Source organism: Phoenix dactylifera, chromosome 1 (genome assembly GCF_051530095.1).
Source record: "Phoenix dactylifera cultivar Ajwa chromosome 1, Ajwa_hap1_PhDact_Kaust_v1.1, whole genome shotgun sequence".
NCBI lineage: Eukaryota > Viridiplantae > Streptophyta > Magnoliopsida > Arecales > Arecaceae > Phoenix > Phoenix dactylifera.
This window is the reverse complement of record NC_143190.1, coordinates 46,876,688-46,901,935: the sequence shown is the minus strand read 5'-3', so window position 1 is coordinate 46,901,935 and position 25,248 is coordinate 46,876,688. Positions and strand designations below refer to the sequence as shown.

At 40.3% G+C, this 25,248-nt stretch overlaps 2 protein-coding genes across 2 annotated transcripts; both read right to left on the bottom strand.

The window, feature by feature from the left end:
* Nucleotides 1-1,720: 1,720 nt before the first annotated feature.
* On the bottom strand, nucleotides 1,721-15,497 carry EMB1865 (CRS1 / YhbY (CRM) domain-containing protein). Its single transcript, XM_008789429.6, has 9 exons — nucleotides 13,696-15,497; nucleotides 12,224-12,713; nucleotides 11,997-12,127; nucleotides 5,249-5,593; nucleotides 4,543-4,699; nucleotides 4,172-4,464; nucleotides 3,903-3,962; nucleotides 2,040-2,117; nucleotides 1,721-1,957 (listed from the first exon to the last, which is right to left on the bottom strand). The coding sequence occupies exons 1-9, from the start codon at nucleotides 14,557-14,559 to the stop codon at nucleotides 1,850-1,852; spliced, it is 2,526 nt and encodes an 841-aa protein (XP_008787651.3). The 5' UTR covers nucleotides 14,560-15,497; the 3' UTR covers nucleotides 1,721-1,849.
* On the bottom strand, nucleotides 12,594-18,424 carry LOC103705628 (2-hydroxyacyl-CoA lyase-like). Its single transcript, XM_008789428.5, has 3 exons — nucleotides 16,901-18,424; nucleotides 15,457-15,790; nucleotides 12,594-12,713 (listed from the first exon to the last, which is right to left on the bottom strand). The coding sequence occupies exons 1-2, from the start codon at nucleotides 18,335-18,337 to the stop codon at nucleotides 15,476-15,478; spliced, it is 1,752 nt and encodes a 583-aa protein (XP_008787650.1). The 5' UTR covers nucleotides 18,338-18,424; the 3' UTR covers nucleotides 12,594-12,713; nucleotides 15,457-15,475.
* Between the last annotated feature and the right edge of the window lie 6,824 nt (nucleotides 18,425-25,248).

Sequence of the window (25,248 nt, the reverse complement as noted above, 5' to 3'; positions counted from 1 at the left end):
GGTCTGAAGATCTGCCAGAGATTGCAGTGGCAAATTTCTTACTTCAGAGGGTAGTCTTGGTACGTCTTCAGTGTTAAAAGAGCAGTTAATTGTTCCGTAGTCTTGAGATGCATCTTATTATTCCAGCCTCCAACAAATCTGAGTTAAAGAACACAGTTGCTAATGATGCGCCTCCTTGCTCCATTAACGCCTCACATATTTATAGACAGACTAATAGTGCTGCTGATTAGATGGCATCTTATGCAATGCACCATACAGAATCAATATTATGAGTTTCTTTGACCAATCTTCCAATTTAGTTTTTAAACATTTTATTTTCTAATTTCCATGTATCTATTCACGTTTAGTTCAATTTAACGCATCCGATTTACCAAAAAAATAATTAAAAAAAAAGAAAAAACACAGGTGCTAATTTAGCAGAAGGCAATATTGAAATGCAGCAAGAAGTTCCAGCTGCAAGGGAAGGACTCTGCAGGATGATATGGTTGGTGGGAATGATAGCCAGTTCACCATTGACAACTAGTGGTTAAAAGTTCTAACATTCAGTAGGAAGCCCACTTGGCAAATGATACAAAAGCAAATCGTGAGGTTACTGATTGTTTAAAATCAGAGCGTCATTCTGTTAATATGAATCCTGTAATCGATGATTCAACGACTTCAGCAAATACTGGTTCTGTTTTAGTGGTTGATGGCTTAGGAATGCAGGCAGTCATTGAAAACACCAGGGAACATGAGTCTTACTGCAGGTAATGATAACCCCCTTCAGTGTGTAGAACGACGTAATAAGGCCCCAACCAGAGCAGATCTCATACAAAATGTGAGACGCAGAAATAAGTGAAAGCAAGAAGCAGAGAAAATAACAGAAGGTCATAATAACCTGAGGGCTTCAGGCCAGGAGCTGGGCTGACTACAGCTTTGATAGAGGAGTGGATGGAGGGCAGAGGAGTGGGCAGTGGACAGGGGGAGGTTGAAGTGGATGGTGAGAGGAGGGTTGTGGTGAAGTGGAGGCTCATATGTTGACAGTCAACGCACATACCTTCTATGTGAATGATGCATATAAAATGTTTGTGAGACTCAGGTCGAAAACTTCCAAATATTTCAAAACTGAAATGTTTCTGAATAAATAAATAAATAAAAGTGACTCAAATGTGCAAAAACTAAAATAAAGTGGGCAAACTGCAAAGTTTCACAGAACTAAAGCGTACAAGTTGGGGACAAAGATAATACAATCATACGTGCATGGCATGCCTTATCCCAACTAATTGGAATCAGCTAAATAGATTATTATTTACCCAACTAATTGGAATCAGCTAAATAGATTATTATTTACCAATCGTTCCAGTTAAGAAAAATCTCTGGTGCTATTCTAAGCTATTTTTCAAATTCTTTTTTTTTTCGTACAATATTTTTCATATTCTTTATAACTGCTTCCATTCATGTAGATTAGGTCTTCTTTCTTAAGCCCTTTGACCTTGACCCAAGCAACTTGAAAGAAAAAAAATACTCAAAAAGCCTACACAATCAGTTCAAAGAATGCAATCCTAAAGTATCTAAATCAGCAGATTAATGAAGTACCGATTTTTTGATGCATGGATATAGCAATGACATTGGAAAAATATGGTCATTGTATCCCTGTCCTCATAAATGGGAAATGATGTCTGTGCGTGTATCCTAGTGCCTTTTTTGTGTGTTTGTGCGCGCGCACGTGGGTTGATCCAAATTTGCATGGATAATTATAGTTTCATCAAAAATGAATAATTAGGGGGAAAAAATGATACACTTATGAAGCAAAATGCGTTGATAGAATGCTCACAAGAATCATTGTACACAAGAATTCTAGCATCATAGATCATATGTCAGAAATGTTTGTCTCAAAATCTGAACCTTCATCATCATTATAATCATTGTCACTGTCATCAACATCTTCAGGCTCAACATAGGTCTCTTCCTCTTCGATCTGAAAAGTAAATATTAAAGAGTGATGCATATTCCCAATTAAGGAGCATAGCAAGATTATAAATCATACAGGGAAGCATTACCTCACTGAAACATGAAGTGGAACCAGATTGAATAAGCTGTGGATTATTGCTATCTCTTTCCTCACCTTCTGAGATTCCCTGTGCATCATTTAAATAGATATGAGAATTTCTGTGCGGTAGGTCATACAAAGCCAATAAGCAAGACTATTCTGGACCAAGGATAGCCGGCACTAGCAACAAAAAACCACTAACAACTAGTTGAGCCATTTTTTATCCATGCCGAGACCATATAGATGGCATTTACCCAGAGCTAGCTTCATCAACAACATCGAATTTGACTTCTAAGATATAATGCACCAACTTTACCTTACCATCGTCATCACATTTTGGTGGCATCAAATTGATAGGCAGATTTGCTCCAACCTTAAGATCTCCTAAATATGCCAACTGCCAAACAAGCATGCAAATTTGGTTTTATCTGTGGATACCCACAAGGATCAACTTTTAAGTGACTATGATTTTACTTAATGACCAAGTGGTTGGATGACAATCAGAATGAGCTCGAGACATGGGGTACGCACATCCTCCACTATACAAGGCAGGATACCAGCATTCCCAGGACCATCAGAAGCTTGATTAGTCCCTTAAGCCACTCTGGGAACAATTTCTACAAAGAGCCACCTCATACCTTATTACTCCAATTAGTCAACTGGGACTTGTTGGTTCTAACATGTCAGATGTTGCTTGCAGTGTTCAAAAATGCAGTTGCAATATAAATGAGGCAATGGAAAGTGAAGTACCTAAGGAGAATAGGACCACTTAGGCAGATGCCTAGACAAGTTAATTATTCTAAAAATTTCTTGCAATTCATGAATATATAAAGTAAATGCAAAATTAGAGGCACAAATAGGTTGATTAAAGAGACTACCCTGTGTCTTTTGAGGATCTAGTTGTGTGTGACATTACATGTTTAACTAGTAAAATTACAAATTTCACCTCTAAACCATGCAACAACATTCATTGTTATCAAATAAAAGTGTATTTCTTAAAAATTTAATGCAACAAGCAATCATGGCATAAATAAACAATTAATCAAAAATTAGTAAAACTTGTAAGCTATTCCTGATAAATTTGTCCGGGCACCAATGAGAAAGACAGATGGTTATAATTTAAAAGATAGCATTCCTAATATCCTGATCCAACATAAAGTACAGACCAATCAGGACATCCTAGGTCATGTTACGTAGGCCTTAAAGAGCTGCACTAAGTTTTCATCCCACAAATGTAAGCCACATGAGACAGTTTGGCCTTTTGGCAGCCAGGGAACTGCCCAAGCCTAGGCAGCGCTGTCCAACTGGTGCATTTATAATAGACAACAAGGTCATTTTTCAGAAAGGTGACTAGAAAGAAGATGCACCCAGAGGCCATTCTTCATTATTGTTGCCCCCATGGTCGCTATAAGCTTTCCTTGTCCCATTTCGACATATGCCATTGCTCTCCTTTTCATGCACCGAAATGAAGTCTTTCACATCTCTGAGCATAATTCATTTAGATACCTAGGATTCTGCCCCTATGCCTTTTCTAGGTGCCAAAGTGATTGCCGTTTCGAACATATATGGTTATTGCCATCTCTATTACCAATTAAGTTATAAATTTAAGCTTAACTCTTGATAAAATAAAGGTTAGACAAAATGTGTGGGTGAGAGAGAGAGAGAGAGAGAGAGAGAGAGACTTTAAAAAAATTGAAGAGTATGCTGCAAATAACAATTTAATATCAAAATGCTATGTTGCCAAGACCAAAAAGTTAGTAATTACATAAAAAATAAAATAAAATTCCTATTTTTGCAATTCTAAAGAACAGGTTCTGCTATGCATATGTACACGCAACCTAGTGCTTAAACATATAACAATTTGGCTTCATACCAGATCTAGTTTCATCTGCTCTATTGTTTTCTCCAGCTCAATTATGTGTTGGCTGAGTGCCTGCATGAGTCATTTTAAACTGAATTACAACTTAGAATTTGTGAGTTCCACCTCTTAACTAAATCAAAAAAATGACCGGCGAATATGAATTACAAAGCCTTCCCCAATTAGTTAGGAAAAGGCTTGATGGTTGTTACCAAACAAGGCTCTGTGCTATAGGGAGTGCCCCACATCTCATTCTTGTATTGAGTAAAAAGAGATGAACAAACCTCATGGCGTTGCATTGCAACTGCACGTTTTAATGCTTTAGCCTTTGTTAGGAGATTTCTAGGCCTCAAGCTGATAGGTCGTCGATAATTTTTTCCACGGTAAAAAATTAGTGCAAAACCTTTGGGAACTCTTTCAATTGCCACTAAAATTCCACCACTCTCATATTCTAACAGATGTGCTGTATCCTCAACAAACGAAGGAGTTTTCTGCTTGGATATTAGTTTCACCAGTTCTCTATGCTTCCAATGCAGGTGCATATTTTCAATGACACCATCAAAAACACCACGTATGCCTGCAAAGGAATTGCAGAAGAGTAATTAGCTTATAGAATGGGAACAACATTTCTGCAAAATGTTGCGAAAAAACTGACCAAGAGGCAAATATGCCTTCATTCGCAAACCAATTCTGCGGAAGACAGATCTTTCTTCATCGGTTATCATTTCCTGGTCATCAGATGGGCTAACAGGAATCATTGATGCTTCTATCTTTGCAAGCAGTCTCTCTGCTCTTAATTTCTTGGCTTCAGCCTGTTCCATATATTGCCCAACAAACATCATAATCAAGTACCAGACCATCTTTTAGTCTGAAAGAGAAGCCAAAGAGTAAAACCAAGATGGCATGTCAAACTGGAAGCTATAAAGAAAAAGTAGAAAAGAGTTGATATCCTCCACACTCTGATAGGGGCAGCGCAACATTGCTTACTCGATGAACGGTACAATGCAGAAGCAGGTGTGAATGCCTTCTAAGTCACATTTCAAAACAAGACCATGCAGCAAGCTACACATTCGAAGGTTGAATGATATCGACTTGCAAGTTATGGAAGCAGGGGAATAAGGAGGAAAGTAAGCACACAAAAGCAAAAAGAACAAGAGCATAAACATCAGCACAAATACTAGGAAACTGACAGAAAACAAGGATGGGAAAACGAGGGAAGAAGGAAAAAAATACTAGATTCAAAAAGTTTTTGGAAAATTTTATGTTAAGAAACAAAATAGAAGTCGTCTGTCAAAAATCAGCCCATTCTCTTATATGAAAAAAGATTTCAAGTGGATGGCCCAAAGGAGAAACTGGCTTACAATATGAAATTTATGTTCAATCTTCTTGAATAACCTAGCCTTTTCAGATCTGGAAGCTTCTTCTTTCATTGCCTCGTACTCCTCAGCAGATATATTTCTTCCCCACCTTTCCCGAGCCTCCTGAAATTCAGCTAATGTACCTGCAAGTGCATACCCTTCAAGTCCATCAGCATGAGATACCCCAGCCATACAGTTGCGTGCTTTCTCCTCTAGATCTTGAATATTTCTTGTCAATTCCTGCCTTTCAGCCAAAGCAGAGGCCACTGAGGTTGGAAGAAAATCCTTTCCGCGATATATGACAATGTAATATTTGTTCCGGAGAAGCAAGATTCCTCCTGTCAGTTTCTGATAAGGTAAAACAATTTATTGCCTACACACACTGAAACTCAAATTCATAGATAGAGTCTCTGCCTTTTTATCAATTTATAGTTTCTTTTTTCCCCTTAATCAATAAAGCAACCTTCATAAGTTAAAAACTAGAAATGAGTGCATAAAATGGCCTTGGAGGGAAAGAAGATATTCAAAATAGTGGTTTACAGAAAATTGAGTAAAAGAAGACAGTGAGCAAGAAACAAAGGTACAAACTTGAAATCTAAGTTCAGTTAATATATGCATTGTTAAAAAAGGTAGAAGTACTAATAAGTACAAGTACCATAAATCACGCCAAACCATGCAGGTGAAAATGGAAATATGATATAATAACTTGATGCAGCCTTTAAAATTTAACTTAATACCTATTCCGTATCAACGTCCAATACCTAATAACTGATAGAAGAAAATGGTGGTTATTTCCTCGAACAACATCAAAGTGGAAATATAAACTTTTAGGCTTAAAGTAGACCTGAGTTTGTAGCATCATTAAGTGTTAGATGTATGCCCTAGAAGCCAATCTGGCGGACACATTATTAATTCTAGGATATAAATTTGTACTTGACTTTATTGTTATTGAATAATAAATGGGCATCTTTTTCATTCATATTGTTTATGTGTCTATGAATCGTCCAAGGAATTAATAAGATGATGATACATATTCTCAAGAGTTGAGAATTTGAGCCATGTATCATTGGTGATTAATTTCTAAATGCTCCTGATCAATGGATCATCACGAGGACGGTGATCGATCCGATCAGTGCACAGATCACTATTCTTCTGGATGGACGAGACTCGAGTCCACAGTGTAGGGACACTGAAGTGATAGTGCAGGTGCTTGTTAGAGAACAAGGGTACTGAGCGTGACCAAGACAAGAAGTCACTTGGATGTCTATCCACTCGTCAATGACTTGCTTGATGTTGCAGTAGTATGACTGGTCCTTTGACCTGCAGTGCTTCGGCTACTCACAGTGAGGTTATTATAGTTTGACTACACGTATACATGGTCTCTAGCCATATGGGTCCTTGTAGTGTAGATTGGCTGCAGTAAGTTCACTGTAGGAGTAGGGTATGCACTTACATGGAATCTATCGACCTTGATAGAAGAGGAGTGATCCTATGTGATTTATTAGACTGAGTTCTAAGACCTTGGCCAGGGCAGTAATATAAAGTGGAGAAAGAGTTTTCCACTATCGAACTCAAGTCGAATAAATCTAGACATATGACAGACGACGGGGTTTGACGAGTTATCCATGACCTCCGGTCTATAGGGATCCACGATAGAAGGACTGTATCATACGATAACTGCACCTAGAGGTTCATCATTCTATTCTGCTGGGTTGCCACTACATACTGCTAGGTGTCACTGGTGGATGGTGAGACTCACAGGGATCATCTTGATGGTCGATAAACCCTGATGAGTTGAGCTGAAATTGTTTCAACCCATTGAAAGGAGTTTTCAATGATATTGTGATAGAGATCGCAATATTTCTCACTACCAGTCAGAATAGAACCTATGGGGTCACACACATTAGAGGTATTGACCGATCCGATGGTTGAATGTGATTAGGAATCACAAATAATCAATTAGATTGATAAATGGATAACCCGCTAAGAGTTAGTGGTTGGAAGAAGGAACAATTGCAATCGAATTGCAATTTAATTTAATTAATTGGATTTAATTAATTGGACTTGATCATGAGTCCTACTTGGAGTGGGAATCATGGAGTCCTAATTGGATTAGGATTTCAAATTAAATTAGAATCCTATTTGGAATAGGATTTCTAAAGTCCAAATTGTCTTAGGGCTGAAAATTGAACAAGTCCTGATTAGATTAGGATTTTCTTAAGTCCTAACTAATTTTAATTTTAATCTAATTAATTTCATGACTCCTAATTGGATTAGGATTGAAGAGTTCAATAGAGTCATGGCTCAATTAAATTCTAATTGGATTAGGAATTGGAGGAAATTGAAATGGGTTCACAAAAATCCTATTTTAACTAGGATTGGACTCAAACAATGGACCCAAATTAAAACCCCCTTTAATTTATTTAAATAGCAGATTTAAATGAACTTGAGGGAGGGGCCCACGCCCCTCCCCTTGGGGTGTGCGTGGGAGAAAGAGGAGGGGCGCACGCCCCTCCTTGTTAGCCAAAAAGAAGAGATAAAGATGAGTTCCTAAAAAATAGGAACTCATCCTTATCTCTTAACTAATTAAAAGGGAGCATGGAATTTCGAAAAAGATGAATGTTTTCTCCTCATTCCAGCCGTGAGCACCCTCCTCCATCTTCCTCCTTTGAGCCACAATCAAGAGAAGAAAAAGAAAAGCTTGGGACGCCCTCTTCCTTCTTCATCTTGGTTCCAAAAGGAAGAAAAAGAGAAAGGCTGCGGGTCTTGTTTTCTTCTTCCTAAATCCATCCTTCTTCTTCTTCCTCTCAATCCAATCAAAGGTTGATTCAAAGGAGAGGACTTCAGCCATCCATAGCCATCTCTGCAAGGGAGCTAGCACCCCGGTGAGATTCAAAGGCTTCGATCGAGTCAGTACTTCGTGTGGATACCTGTAGAGGCCGGACGCGTGTGCGGCTTCCACTGAGCCTTGATCAAATACCACGTAAATCAGATTTGCGGAGACCATCTACCCGCACAAGGTGAAGATCTGATCTTCTTAATGATTTTAAAATGGTTTAAAATAATTTAATTCTAATCTATCTACAAACGAATGGTTTTAAAATACGTTCATGCGATGAACGGATCCCGCATAGTTTTTCCGCTGCAATCTGAAAATTATTCAAAATTTTCATGGCATATGTGGGATGCTAACATTAAGTTCTAAGCAGAGTGCTTCACTGCCAGCACAAATATGGAGACAACCATGGCAAATTTAATCAATGTTTTACTCCCAATCGACTTTTGCTGTACCTAATTAGTCCTTCCAGGCTTACTTTTATAGTTCAAGTGAGTTGGCTTGAGTTCATGACTCCCAAAGACAACCAAATTTAATGGGATTTCAGACTAGGCCTTAGTAGTTAAAACAAATTAATTGCCATTAGAAGGTAACCAAGATGTAATCGTCAAACAGTTTCTGCATATGCACAACCTATTAGATGATTAAGCTGTAACAAAATTTGCAATAAATTTATAAAATAAGTAACTTGGGACAGAGACGTGAAAGCCAAAAATCACAAACTACCAACAGCATTAAGTTTAGTAAGTAAATGCTACATTTTTAAAATATGGGGCATGATATTTTGATCAACTCTAAGAGTAAAAGGAGAGAATATATACAAGATTAGGTACGGAAATACAATTGAAGGTGATAGCAGTGATGCTAATATGGAGAAAGGAAGGGGAGTCCCAGGGGGGCGGGTGTTGTTTGGGGGCAGGGCGGTGGCCCGGGTGGTGGGCGAAGGAGGGAAAGGATTATTTTTGCAATTGTGAGGATAAGAAAAATGTAGAATAAAATGGCAAAAGGCATTAACCAATATAGAAAACTGTTCTTGGCCGGACATCTAGAGCAACTTCTATTCTTCAATCTTCTATTTTTTAAGGAAAATGAATTAATTGCTTTGCTTCAGCATGCTTGGATCATATAAAATTACCAAAATAGAGCTATTGAGTTAAATCTGCACATGAGGAAGCTTACAATCATAATCATCATTGGAAGTGTTGCCCTAACAAAATCATTATTATGTGTGGAATCCTTTGAGGCATTTATGAGATAGCATTTATCTTTTATCATCCATATGAGGTAAACTTTATGTTACCATTAGAATCTTGGCATGGTATAATAAGGGTACTTAACATACATAGCAACATCATAAGAAATTCAATTAGTCACTTCAACTTTCAAGCAATCAAGGGAAAGCTAAGGGTGCAATTCATTGTTTCTTAAACCAGTGAGCTGGGCAGACATTTGGGCAATTCATTCATACGCTGCAAGTTGTGTATAGTGATCATACAGTGATGGTAAGTTGTATTGGTTGTTGAGGTGGCCACTCCACACAACACAAAATGTGTCATTACAGACCAGAGTGCACATCCTGTTGAAACAACACTCTCGGATAGATTGTGTACTCATACATGATGATCATTGCACATCCCTGACCGGGGTGATTCACGTGCACTATATCACTCACTGACACTTAGATACCAGATTGTGTAGACCAAGTTGTAGGTTACAATTCAAGAGGCCTATCAGGTGGGTGCAATTGTTAGTAAGGACAAATTGAAGCCCAACTAGGATTTGACTGCCTAATTAGCAGAAATCTTGACTGAGTCAAGCAGACTGATCGACAATTAAATCCAGTGCTAGTGATTTGTTAAATGAGTTTGATTCTTTTTGCACAAAATAAATACCAAATATATTATCAAAAAATTATTTATCTGAGAAAGAATTCTCCAATGTTGATTGAACTCTGGTGCCTAATAGACATTGCTTATATTGGTTGTGCATTGGATAGTGTTTACATAATTATCCCATCAGACTAATATAAGAAAACTGTTAGGCAGGCCTATGGGCCTGAATGCAAATACTTGCATCATCATTTGAACCTACCTCACGATATTCCAAATTCTAGGGAGTAGTTGTAATAACATCTTCTCATACAACCTCCAATTTTAGGGGAGGGATACAAGAAAATTGATGTCTGATAAACTGCATATCAATATGCATCTTGTAGCAAATAAATTGGTATCACAATCTTAGCCTGGCCGCATCGTCCTAAAAGCTTAGATATTGGACTAGCTTATTCTGGAATGCTGGATCCACCAGGCTGAAGTATTGGTACCTGGATCCCATGACATTACACCCATAGAGCACTACACAGCAATGATGAAGGCGTTGCTAAGCTTCAAGCCTATGTAAGTGAGTGCCCTTTGCACTGTTCTAACTACACAAGGAGGTAGACTTTTCTTCCATTGATGTAAAAGAAATAAGGGGTCAAACCATCAAGCTCCCCTCCATTTTTGGTAGGGAGAACGACTATACTAAGGGGTCTTGCATGCAAGCAGAGTCTCGTGCAACCTGGGATTTGGTTCATGAGTTGGAATCACCCTGATTCTACTAGGGCAGAACTATGACATTCTTATCATCTTAAGCCTATTTTGCCTCAGAAAATTTTCTACATGCAACCTCAAACCTTGGGTTCCATTGAAATGCAACATTCGACTATGTCTGTAGTTGAGAACTTGCAAAGGACAATGAGAACTCACTAGTTAAGTTCTTTCTAGAGCTGACTACTTTACCACTTCCCCTATATTGCTGACTCTCTTATTTTTAGATGCAATTTCCCTTACGTTAATAGTCCATGCATCACCTCTTGCATCTCTGTCACATATGAACATTTCAATGGCATAGGAAGCTTTGGAGCATCTCGAGGTACTTTTATCCTCTAAGTACAAAAATGAGCCATATTTTAGAAAGTATTCAATAGCTACCCAAATCATCATTCAATGTTGTCACTGAATAAGGCAGATTGCTTCGCTCGAGTATGTCAACAAGTAAAATTACCGTTCCACTAGTGTCTACCTTCAAATAAGCCAACCATTCTAGAGTATCAAGATTTCACCACAAAAACACAAGGGTTATCAGGTCCCATAAATTTTACAGAGGCCTAACAACAAGTAATATCGCCGTTCCACCAGTGTCTCTCTTCAAATAAGCCGACCATTCTAGATTGTCAAGATTTCACCACAAAAACACAAGAGCTATCAGATCCCATAGATTTTACAGAAGCCTAATGAGTACAACATATTTTTTTGATACCCAACATACCCTCAATAAGTAGTGCCAATATTTCTCTCATATCACCTATAACATAAAGTGATTTACTGAAGCAATTCTAAAAGGTATGTGATACACAAAGGCAAGTATACATGCGTGCACCCAGATATGTGCTTATGCCACATGTTTGTAGTTGGAAGGGTACAAGTTCATACTCATATGAATTTATATTTGGCGTAATAACTATACTGGCCAGGTCATGTTACATTGAACCCAGGCGACATAGACAATTCTCTAATTAAAACAAGGTTTGGTTTTATACATGCCAGCTAGCAACCAATCTTTCATTAAAGACAAATACTTCTAAGACAATACATACTATACACCAATATTAAAAGCGATATATTCTGATAATGTTAGATGGCAAGTTGCAAGTAAGGAATTCTTATTTAAAAGACTGAATCCACGTGTTAAGGTGAAGAGTATCATTTTTTTCCCTCAGGTAAATATATGAAGATGCCTATTTGTGAAGCATGGAGCAAAACTTTACGACAAATGTATCAGCTATAAACATGAGATAATTTAATGATAGATGCAGAAATTTGAGAGACTATTATCGAGTCAAGTGTGTGTTTTAACCAATAGAGAATAACAAACCTTCAGCTCCTCAGCCATTAGCTTATTGTTTGTATTCTGAATTCCCCGTTTGACAGCAATTTTCACCACTAAGCTCTTTTCCCAGAGCTTCAGAATAGCAGCTGCCAAGCCTTGATGGTGTCTATTTCTGCCTATACAAAGTTAAGGAAATGTCATAACTCATAAGCATGTACAAGCATACAATATAAAGAGCAATGACAACAATCTATTTTCAAAATGTGAATTACCGAGGGCAAAATGACAAGGAAGAGTTTTTGCCAGCTTTCGCAAATTAGTCATCTCAGAATTGGTAAGCCGTGACCGCATTCCTGTGGGAAGAAGTCTAAATGGCGTTTTATAGCCAGGAATAGTTTGAGGCAGTAAGTCAGCATCTACAGGTAAAATTCCAGTACCCCACCAATCAACAAAGCGAGGACCTAACTCATCAAGCAATTGATTAAAGTCTGCTTCCTCCCCCGTCATGCTTTCAGTGCTCTCAGGGGTCATTAGAGATGGTCTGGCCTGTTCTGCTGTTGAAGATATAGATTGTTTCTCATCAGCCAATTTGGGAGCACCTGAAACATCTGGAATGAACAGTGTGCTGCCTTCATCTGAGAATTTTGTAGAATTGGTCTCGAGATCTGAAGATTGAGACCTCAAAGGCCGTTTATAGTTACTACCACGATAGACCACCATAACACTTCCTGATCTCCATATAACCAATCCTCCAGTCCGACGCTGATCAGCATAAGAGGTCATTTAGTAAGCCATCTTAACATGTAAAGATATGTAAATAGATATATATGTTTGTATGATAGAAATCCAGATAAAGTAGAAATGGATATTACAAAAAAGTAAAAGCCTGAAAAGTTTCTGTGAAAAAAAAGGTCGCAGCATTGCATAACTCTAAACAATGGAAGAAAAGTGGGCCATATGGCATGCAATGAGGTGTAATGACAAGCCACAAGTGCACTAGAGCAAGAGGAAGAACAAGGCATATCTCCTACAGATATGCATGTTAAAACTTTGAGGAGTAAGGGATTGAGTAAGTTTAACGAACAGTATTATATACTAGTCGCAGACCAATACACAGATCCAAATTGGACTGCATTTCTTTTGACAATTCACAAACCATGCATTGAAATATAACATGTTTGTATGCAACCAATAGGCCTCATCAAAACCTTGGGAAATCATAAGCCAGGCTATGTTAAAAGGTTGTTTTTTGGTCATTGTTCCTTCATTTGAGTTCCAACAATTAATTATATTTGACCCGTATACTGTCGGAAAGATTGGAAGCATTTGATGGATTGCAATAAACTCAGGAAAAAAGTTTAAATGCTTGGGAGGAGATTTATTAGGACAAGACGTGGTGTGGCTTGGAACTTCCAAATAGTGGGTTTGCAATATTAAGCATGGATTTGTGAGATATGAAATCAATTCTCCTCTTCGGTGCCAAGTTCCAGAAAACAAAAACTTCCAGGCATATTTCTTTGTCTTCTAGATTGAGTAGATCAGTCATCAATGAGCAAAAATCTTGTGGATCCATAGAAAAGGCCAAGAATTTAAAGTGCATGTCTTTTCTTTTCAAAGAAAAAATATGAATATGTTATTTGTTTCTTGCTTCTTCGGACAACTCTATATCAACATTGAAATACCTCGACTTAATAGTGAAACATATTTCATAGGTTGAGTTTGGCATTCTATCAGACATACCGACCTCGACAAGCTCATGTGCCGTCTTCATGTCATGGGCCAATGCCTCATGGAACTTGAGCCGGACCAGCTCCGACTTCCGCCAGGCATCGTGGATCTTCCCCACTATAGCCTGCGTCACACCAGCCTTCGGAATCGTCATCCTCTCCCTCAACAACATCCCTTGCCGCCTCAGCCTCCTCAGCTCCGAATCCTCAATAGTCAGCTCCGCCAGGGTCGGCGCCTTCACCCTCCTCTTCTTCAAACCCTCCCCCTCCCCTTGAAATCCACTCTCCCATTCCCTCTCCCACGGCAGGACCGCCTGGTCCGGACCGGGCAAATCGGGGCGGTTCCAGCTCCGTTCGAGCAAATCCCCCAGCTTCTCGCTCCCATCCAGCGGCCGCGGCTCCTCCGAGCTTCCCACCTCCTCGTCGTCCTCGAGGCCCAGCCCTAAATTCCGCAGGCGGTGCACAATCCTCTCGATCGAGCCACGGCCGGCGTTGGCTTGAGAGAGCTCTCCGACGGCGACCGGGCTCCTCTCCGAGGGCGGCGGCGAGGCAGGGTGGAGGGGGTCGGGAGGGGTCCATTGCTGGAGCCAGGGGGCGGAGGGAGCGGCGCGAAGGGGGTGGGTACCTGGGGGGTTTCTGGGGTTAGGGTTTTCGCCGGCGGAGGATTCGTCGTCCCAGGGGTATTTGCGGTGTTTAGGGGTGCGGCGAGCGTGGGAGTCGCCGCCGCCTCCGCCGCCGCGCTCCGCGAGGCGGAGGGAGGCGGAGGTCGAGAAGAGCAAGCGGAAGCGGTAGCGGAGGAGGGAGATGGAGGGGCGGGAGCAGAGGGGGAGGGGGCCATGGTGGAAGGGGATCTCCGATAGCTTCGCCGTGGAAAGAGCCATTTTTTCCGTTTTCTTGAATGTTTTAGATTTTGTTTAGAAAGGCGAGAAAATGGCGCGGAGCGAGGGGAAGCTCGGCTCTCTCCAGTGGGAGAGAGATAAGGAGGTAGCTGACAGGGCGGAGGATATTTTGAAGCAGTTATGTGTGACGTAAACTTCTTTGCTTTTCTCCTCGTGTGGGGATGGATGTTTTACAGCCGGGCGTGAAGTTAACAGGAAGCCGGTATCGGCCGTCAATTGGATTTGCTCCTCGGTAAAAATCGAGCCAAAACAGTCTAATATTTTCGCTAATATAACATTTTATCTTTTTTCCTTTGCCGGTACAAGAATCTCCGTGGCGCGGCAATAAGCCGGAACGGAGGGGTCGTAATAAGCAATTTTGCCGATTCCACCCAGGAGCAACGCTAATGTGAGGGGTACCCAAAAAAACTTGTCAGCGGCCAACTCTTAGGCAACTGAGGCGGTATCCAAAAAAAGACCCATTATAGAAAAGATCTCAAAGACGAGAAAAAAAAAAGTTTCTTGTAAGTTCGCCGCCCACTGTAAGGAATGCCTCAAAAGACAAAATGACTTTAGGCCTCCAAATACATTGGGCTGCTCCTGTGTGGCAAATGGATCGGGTCGCGTCAGGTACGAGCCCTATACAATGCAGCTCAAATAGGCCAATTCGGACTGATCTTTTTACTAAATTTATCAAAAATTCAAACCTAAATAACTTAACCCAACCTGCATCAAATATCTTCAACAACATATGGAGGCAACATCATCTGCCTAAATTTCTAATTTACAAACGTTTACATGATCGGTGTCATGGCAACTGACATGAGGTAAAACTGGAAAGAAGATACATTGCATGAAAAGCAAGGATTATTAATTGGAATGAAGAACCTGGAAACAGACCAAGAGTGTGACATGGCATTTAGTTCTTATGTTGCATTCTCCCACCCTCCGCACCAGCATATGGATCTACGATAACGTTTATTACAGCTGGTTTCTTTGCAGAGAAAGATTCGGCAAGAGCAGACTTGAGCTCTTGTGGAGTCCCGACAAGATAGCCTTTACCTCCAAAAGCCTCCATTAGAGTATGGTAAGCTGCACCTGGAACAAAGGAGGTTGGGGCAGGGTCATTTTGGTATGGTCCAGCCATTTCATCAGGGCTTCTTCTATCGCCACCATACACTCCACCATTGTTGAACACTATGATCACAACGGGCAATTGGTACCTTACCAATGTCTGCAACAGGAGAATTAAAACAGTCATCTCTGAAATAGCATATAGAACAGTCCAGTAATGTTTGAAGGAAGATGCTCAAACTTGGTAACATATAGAACTACATGCATAAAATGCTTCGATAGTCATGTTTTTTTCCTAAGTAGTTAATATCTTCAAAAGTAGCAATTGGATCTTAGAGTGAGAAGTACAGATCAAAAAGACCTCAAACTTGGTTTAAAACTCATTGGTTACATACAACTCAGACCACCATACATAGCTATAGAAGTGAAGGCAAACAAGCCAGTGCAGATACCTAGCTTAGATATTGTGATATTTGAAGAACCTATGGCCAAAATGCCATACATCCGGCGATGTCCTCTAGATTCTTGGTCTGACAGCACAATCAGGAATAATCTGGGGCCAGTGCTCGATCTTCCTTTTCTAAAGAATTAAAGAACTATGTGGGATTTGCTGCTGCCTCGCCTCTTCGGTCTTCGTTGAAGCACTGGGTTCGTGGGTTGGGGGTCTCCGCTTTCTTATCCGTCCCTCGGTCTTGGTTCGGGGTTAAACGAAGCCAGTGCTTAAACGAAGACCGAAGAGGCGAGGCAGCAGCAAATCCCACATAGTTCTTTAGAAAAGGAAGATCGAGCACTTATTTGGGTTGGGGGTCTCCGCTTTCTTTAGAAAAGGAATTCGATAGATATTATTCGATCCATTTTCACCCTTATCTCTTAGACAAATCAAGATACTCAACCTATGTAAATCAAGATAGACAAATGAAATACTTCCATCATATAACTGATGAACATTTCCAACCTATGTGATCATATGATACTCATGCATAACAGTATGAAGTGAAACGTAAAGTGCCTCTGAAAAATTCCTCTGTTTCTCAGCATGTATTTAACCGGCTATATGTATACAAAAATAATTAAAACTACTAGAATTAGACATTGCACAAAATTTGCATAATAAAATGTCATATAGCAGCATTTCATTCCAGAACATGAGCCAATTGTCATCTATGTTAATGCCCCTGCTGCTATATTGGAATTCATCCAAAAGGATATAAATCTAACCAAACCATTTGATGTACATTTGTATCATATGTACGGAAAAGATTGACCATACCTCGACTTCCATGGCACTAAATCCAAAGCCAGAATCCCCTTCCACAGCCACCACCAAGCGACCAGGTGAAGCCACAGCAGCTGCAATGCAATAACCCAAGCCAACCCCCATTGTTCCCCATGTTCCTGCATCCAACCTTGTCCTTGGCTCATTCTGAACCAGTACTGCCCTCCCAACATCCATCGTGTTTGCACCCTCCGACACCACTATTGGAGCTGGGCTCCCCTCAGCGAGAATTGCATCTCTTATAATCCTCATCGGGGTGAAGAAATTGAAGGGAACCACATCCTTAGCCAACTGGGCCTCCATCTTTGCCACATTTTCCTTTGCCTTCTTTGAAATGGCCTCCACCCAAGGATGCGACCTCCCCAAACAGAAAGGTTCGTCCTTGATCTCCTCATTGATCAAATCCAGCACCTTCCTTGCATCAGCCACCAAGCCCAAGTAGGGCTTTCTGAGATCGATCTCCTCCTTGGAGATATCCACCAGTATAAATTTCACATCTTTAGACCATCTTGGAGGTTCTCCGAAGTGGAGGAGCCAATTGAGCCGTGCTCCCACGACTAAGGCAACATCGCAGCGGCTGATGGCTAGCGATCGGGCGGCGGTGGCGGCAAGCGCGTGGGTGTCGGGCATCAAACCCTTACCCATCGGCGTCGGAAGGAACGGAATTCCGGTGGTATCGATCAGCTTCTTTAGATTATTCTCGGCCCGAGCAAAGGCGGCGCCTTTTCCGAACACGATCAAAGGTCTCTCCGCGTGCCTCAGTAGAGACACCGCCTTTTCAATATCCAGGGCGCCTTCGTACCTAATTTCTTGAAATCTAGGGCATTCAGCCTGGGATAAAACCCTAGCGACTTCCGATTCAGGAATCGTCTGGTGGAGGACGTCGGCGGGGAGATCCAGATAGCACCCTCCGGGCCGTCCGGAGACGGCAACGCCCAGCACCTCGCGAACCAGGCGGGGGATCTGGGTTACATGGGTGGCCTTGGCGGCGTGTTTGACGAAGGGCTTCACGGCAGCCAACTGATCGAGCTCCTGAAAGTCGCCCTTCCCGAACTCGGCCTGGTCGCAGGAGCCGGAGATCATGACCGCCGGCCAGGTATTCGCGGCGGCGTTGGAGAGGCCGGCGAGGCCGTGAACGCAGCCGGGGCCGGAGACGGTGAGAAAGACACCGGGGCGGCAGGTGAGGTAGCCGTAGGCGGAGGCGGCGTAGCCGGCGGACTGCTCGTTGTGGAAGGCGAGAAAGCGGACGCCGAGGGCGACGGCGCGGGTGGCGACGGCCGTAACGGGGATCCCCACCACGCCGAATATGTGCCGGACGCCCGCCCGGGCGAGCGAGCGAGCCACGACGGTGCTGCCATCGACGAGGGTCTCGGGAGGGCTCGAATCTAGGGTCAAGGTTTCCACGGTTTGTGAGTTGCCCTCCGCCGCCATTGAATGGTGAGTTGGCGTTCGAGCTCGAGCTCGAGCAAGAGACTGGAGAATGTCGCGGACGAGAGAATCGGGGGCAGGCGAGGCATCTTGATGACAAAGTTAGTTATTACATTGCGCCGCAGATCAACGTAATAAAAATAGATTTTATTTTTGAATGGTTGGGATCTTTTTCATTGGTTAAATTGTTAGATAAATGGTCGGGAGCTTACTCGGTCTATATTATATACCGCGGTGCATCGTAAGAGGGAGAGTTCTGTTAATTTTGTGAAATTACCGACTTAGCCCTGATGGATGAGATCGCCAGGGTCGTACGAGTAGAAAATTTAAGAATTTGTGGATATTTCACAAGATCCAGGCTCCGCGGTAGTTGCGGTGCCGAATGGGACCTTCACTATATCTGGATTAAAGTATGGAAATGAAACAGCAAACACGGTGCAGATCGCAGTGCAGCTTGACATGTGCCCGTTTTTAGCAACTTCTTTATCAGACAAGAAGGTTTAGGCTTTACTATGTACGTTTGTACATGTCACGACCGACGACCAGATGACGAGATCTTCAAATTTACTTCTCCGGCAGAATGAGGTCCGTGCGTGGATAGGCAAGATTTGTTGAAAGATTTTGGTAAAGGGTTCTACTCTTGTCTCATCTCTGCTCTTGATGACTTGTTATACATCATCTTTAATATTCTGTGAACTTTATGGACTAAAAGAAAAAAAAAGAAGATATTATTGAAGATAAGCTAAACATATTTGTAAAAGGAAAAAAAAAAAGATTTGGGCAAATAATATTTGGGCTTTCCTGTAAATTATGATTACTAATTCCCTTTCTCTTCTCATTCTTAAGATAGATCTTGGATCAAAATATCTAATAATAAAATACTCCAATTGGCTACCTAGAAAAGAATGGAGTGCTGTTTGTACTTCCTTGCGTATTATGATTGCTAGTTCTTTCTTCCACATCCTTTATTATAAGTTGCAGCGATCATTAAAGACTATAAAATAAAAGATCTAAAAAGAAAAATAGTCTAATTGATTAAGTATAACATACTTGCATTGGCGTCCATACATCAAAATTGCCAATCTCTTCTCTCTTCTTGTTCTTTTATCATGAGATGCAACCAAGACTCTAATGAAATGAAATAATCTAAACAAAAAAAAAAAATGATGGTTTATAAGTAAAAAAACACTAAAATTGGCACATTCAAAAATGAACTATTGTTAGACGATGAAAATTAATAAGAAGAAAATTGATCAAAGCTAAGTGTCCCAAAGAACAATGATGCTTAGATGTTGCCCCATGATGGACGCTATTATAGGGCATTGGGAAAAAAAAGAAAAAAAAAACAAGTTGATAAACCATTTCTTCTAAAAAATAAAATATTACAACATGATCCATACATAAGCATAAGACAATCTTATCTCATATTATATTTGAGGGCATTTGTTGTTCCTTAAAGGTTCCATGGTCTCACAAGAAAAGGTAGTATTGGAAAAGAAAAATTGCTCAATGCTAAGAATCCTAACAAGCTAGTTTAGCTAGTATTTAAAATAAAACCAAGAATCACATCTTGTAACAATATGAGCCAAAAGATCATATACTTGTAGCAAATGAATGTTGAGCCAGCTTAATGAAAGAGTAGATGCCCTATAAGCCAATCATTTGATGGGTTTCTCTTTGTAATCCTCCAAATCATGTACTTTGACACTCGATATATATCAATAAAGGCATTGTGTTTCATCATTTGCTGCTTATCTATTTTATTATTGGATGATGAACCCCATAAATTAGGACATTGGTTTTAGGGTTATGATGAGATCATACAAGTGAGACCTAAAATCCTAAAATCCTAATTTAGAATATTCCCAGTCAAATTGGTATATTGAGTCGGGGATCAATATTACCGGAAAGACTGGCACATCTTATGTATGCTCAATGTAGAGGGTGATTGATCTCACAATCACTTGTGTGAGACACTAATACAAAGATATGAGTGCTCATTAGAGGAATGAGTTCACTGAAATGACCAGCCATGAGAACATCTTATGGATTCTTACTTAATTATCAAAAGATGGTTCTCATAGTGGGAGTTGTGCAAGTGATCCTTAGACCTGAGATCACCATGGTACCTTGTGCACTTGAAGCTATGTTTTGGTTTACCCTCATTCACGACATTGCGTTGTGTACGGGGTATTCTGGATATGGTGGATTTTGTACGAAGGTTGTGAGTAGGTCAACAAGGAATCAGTCACTTCTAGTAAGAGAAGGTAACATCCTACTTACTCTAATCTTATGATGATTCAAGAAGCCTTTGATCAAAGCAAAATGAATATTAGAAAGAGTTTCTAATGTTTCATTGTTTGAATTATCATATAAAAGATTGAGAGAGACATGAATAAGTGATTGAGTTTGATATTGATCCATACTCGAGCACTTATTCAGGATGTAGTATGACTGAGGGATTGAATTGCACAGTAACTTTTCACTGAAGGGTATGTTTGGATTTGTCCAATACATTCTTCATCTTTCGGGTAGACATGATACGTTGCTAGACGTCAATCATGTCTTGTGGGTTGATCGGATCAAAGAGTTTGATTAGATCAAAGCATCAGAAAGGTTCTGATTGCTAAGTCAGGTTTAGCACTAAATTGAACCTAAATTGGATTAGAGGTATTCTAATCAGGTTAGGTCAACTTGCATCTGCACCTACTGCTGGCTAAGATAAGGAACCCAATAGGTCACACACAAGGGAATTGATCAAGGGTCTAATTGGATTAGATCATGTTTGCAAGATGAACATGCTAGCACGTATTGCAAACCCTAGCTCCTGATTCAAATTAAATTCGAATATGATTCTTAGATTAGGTTGATCTACTATGATTAGATCATGACCTAATATGGGTTAGCCAAGAGTTGAAACCCATTTGGCTTTAATTAGACCTGATTTGATTAGGTTTAATGTTTTCTTTAAGTTGGTTAAACCCAATTGGATTGGGTTTGATAGGGCCTTCACTTCTGGACCATTGGATCGCTTCCTGGATGAAGGATCTGGTCCACTGGTTGGCGCCTTCATCTGGACCATTGGATGGCTTCCTGGATGAAGGATCTGGTCCACTGGTTAGCGCCTGAATCTGGACCACTGGATGGCTCTCTGGATGAAAGATCTGGACCGTTGCTCAGCGCCTGAATCTGGACCACTGGATGGCTCTCTGGATGAAAGATCTGGACCGTTGCTCAGCGCCTGAATCTGGACCATCGGTGATGGCATCTTGCTTCTGGACCATTGGATGGCACCCTGGATGATGATGCCCTGATCTGGACCATTAGATGGCGCCTAGATCTGGACCATTGGCTTTGGTTCACTGCATTTGGGCCCTTGGATCATCAGGATTTAAGAGGGAGATGTGAGAAAGAAGTTGATACACCCTTCTCCTTAGCACCCCATCATGATGGGATGCATCTCTTGGCACATGCCTCATCATGATGAGGTGTGTGGATGGGATGCATCCCTTTATGATGCATCCCTCCATCTCTTATAAATAAGGAGGTGCCTTGGGGTTCTAAAGATCATCCAAGAAAAAGCCTCTCCTTCTCTCTCCCTTATCTCTTCTTTCTTACAAGCCTCTCTCTTTTGTCCTAACCCAAGACAAGAGGGTCTTCTTTAGGACAAAAAGGCTAGTGAATGTTTTAGAGGTAGAAAGGAAGAAGGAAGTGAAGGAAAATCAGCCAATTAAATCCTTTGGAAGGATTGAACAATTAGAATCAAGTTTTGGTGGAGCTAGAGTCTTAAACCCATTCCTGTGTGGATCAACATCGGAGGGTGAACATTTGGGCACCTTAAGACATCTTCAGATATATTGGATATAGCGTGATAGGTATTCTTCTATACCAAGATTATATTTTATACATTATTTGGTTATACTATTAAGGCGATCTTAGCTTATTAGGGTTTCATATAATGGGTTTTATAAGAAAATTTTATAATTCCGTATCTTCCGCTGCGCCCTAGGGCACTAAGAAACCCTAACAGTGGTATCAGAGCCACCCTTAATCAGTTTAACCAAATGATAATACATGCTATTATCTTGATGCTATGAGATAGCTAGGTTGTTTGTATGCATGATTAGTTTATGCTATGAGATAGTGTTATATTCATGTTGTAGCATAGTATAATTGCTAGTGCTAAATTATAGAATGTGCAATGAGACCAATATAGTAGTATGAAAACTTTGGGCTGACCCATTCTGGAACAATCGACTCAGTTGGTGTCTAGGAAGGAAGCCACAGGTGGTTACTTAATTAGGACCTCACTCTCTGAGTGAGGGGTGCCTCCCACCTGCTTTCCTGGCCAATTATTTGATTGTCCTTTATGGTTGAGCTTAATGTTAGTAAGATACTACTATTTGAAAGCCCTCACTAAATTCATAATTAAGTCGTAGTGTTAATTGCTTTAAGCTGAGCCATTCTGAATCAATTGACTAAGTTGGTGTCTAGGAAAGAGGCTACAGGTGGTTATTTAATTAGGACCTTACTAAGTAAGGAGAGCCTCCCATCTGCTTACCTGGCCAACTATTTGATTGACCTCCATGGAAAAGCTAATTGCTGATATAACACTATAAAGGTCCTTCCTTCATGCTTAGATATTATTATGTCAATATCTACGCTAGCTTGTTGTGATTCCCACAAGGCTAGTATTAGGGATTGATATTGTAATATCTTGGTGCATATGATGCATATGGCATATTTTAATATGTTGCCTTGTTGTGATTCCCACAAGGGCAGCATTATTCAAATATGACTGTATAAAAATGAAGGGTTTGACTTAACTAGACACAATAGTTTGTTGTGATTCCCACAAGACTATATGTGTGCTAGAGGACAGAATAAAGTTGGGAATTGCATGGGATGCAATTGGAAAGAGTTTCCTACCTTTGAACTTATAAGGGCTTGTTGTGATTTCCACAAGGTCTTTTATAAGGAATTTGGATCTCAACCCCACTAAGAAAATTAGTATTTTTCTCGTTCATCATACTTGAGGGTTATGATATTCGATAAAAATAGTGGAAGTAACAATTAGATAAAAGTCCTTATTTGATTGAATACATGTCATCATGATTGGTCTGCTTATATTAGTGTTCTTTGTAATTATAGATTAATTCTGCAAAAATGGCATCTTCACTCTCACTTAGAGGTATCTTAGATACAAACAAATTGACTGGTCCCAACTATGTGGATTGGTTGAGGAATTTAAAGATTGTTCTCACACAAGAAAAACTTTCCTACATTCTTGAAACCCCGACCTATGGTCAGCAGGGGAAGATGCAACTGAGGAGAAATTGGCCACATATCGTATGTGAAAAAATGACAGTTTGACTGTCAAATGTATCATGCTTGCTTCTATGAATAATGAATTGCAGAGGCAGCATGATAGCATGGATACTCACTCCATACTCCTTAACTTAAAGGAGTTATATAGTGAGCAGAGCAGAACTGCTAGATATGAGATATCTAAACAGTTGTTCCGTGCTAGAATGATCGAGGGATCGTCTGTGCAAGACCACTGTTTAAAGGTTATAGACTTAATCACTCGATTAAGTCAACTTGGTTTTGCTATGGACAGTGAGCTCAGTCAGGATTTGATCCTGCAATCACTACCCGACTCATTCTCGCAGTTTGTCGTGAATTATCACATGAACAAACTGAATTCCTCCCTGCCTGAGCTTCTAAATATGCTGAAAACAGCAGAGTCTCACATCAAGAAGGACAAGGGTCCGATCTTTCATGTTGGTGAGAGCTCAAAGAAGAAGTCGGGCAATAAGGGTTCAAAGAAAAAACTAAACTCTAAGAGTCACATCAAAAAGAAGAAGGGAAAGAAAATCTCTGGATCCGGTACTTGTTTCCACTGTGGCAAGATGGGGCATTGGAAAAGGAACTGCAAGAGCTTTCTTGCAAGTGTGAAGCCTGATGTAAGTGTTGCATCAAAAGGTATGTTTTTATTACATGCCAATATGACATTAAGTTCTTCTGATTCTAATTCATGGGTATTGGATACCGGTTGTGGTTCTCACATATGCAAATCTTTGCATGGACTGCAGAAAATTAGAAGATTGAAGAAAGGTGACTTCGAGCTATATGGCGCTGGAGGAGAATCCATCCAGGCTGAAGCTGTTGGCACCTACATACTAGAGCTACCCTCCGGAAAGTTCTTGAAGCTAGAAGACTGTTATTTTATGCCAAAAATCATTAGAAATGTAATTTCAATTCCTTTGTTGCTTAAGAAAGGATTCGAAATAAATGGAAAGAGCAATGGTTGCTCTATTTCTTTATCTAATGAGTATTATTGTCATGGCACTATGGAAAATGGTCTTTTAGTATTATGTCTTAATAATGTTATGTTTCATATTGGCAAAGATAATAAAAAAAAAGAGAAAATATTAATAATACCCTCCTCTGGCATTACCGATTAGGTCATATTAGTGAGACAAGGTTACATAAGTTGTATAAAGATAAATTCTTTGATTCTTATGATTTTGAATCATTAGGAACTTGTGAATCTTGTCTTATGGGTAAAATGACCAAGTCTCCATTCTTGGGACATGGAGAAAGGGCAAGTGAGTTATTAGAACTCGTACACACTGATGTGTGCGGTCCTATGTCAACTCAAGCTAGAGATGGATACTCTTACTTCATCACATTTACTGATGACTTATCAAGGTTCGGTTTTGTGTATCTAATGAAACATAAATCTGAAGCCTTTGATAAATTTAAAGAGTATCAAAGTATGGTCGAAAAACAAACTAGAAAGTGTATTAAAATCCTTCGATCTGATCGAGGAGGAGAATACCTTTCTAGTGAATTTTTAGACTATCTTAAATTAAAGGGTATACTCTCTGAATGGACACCTCCATATACGC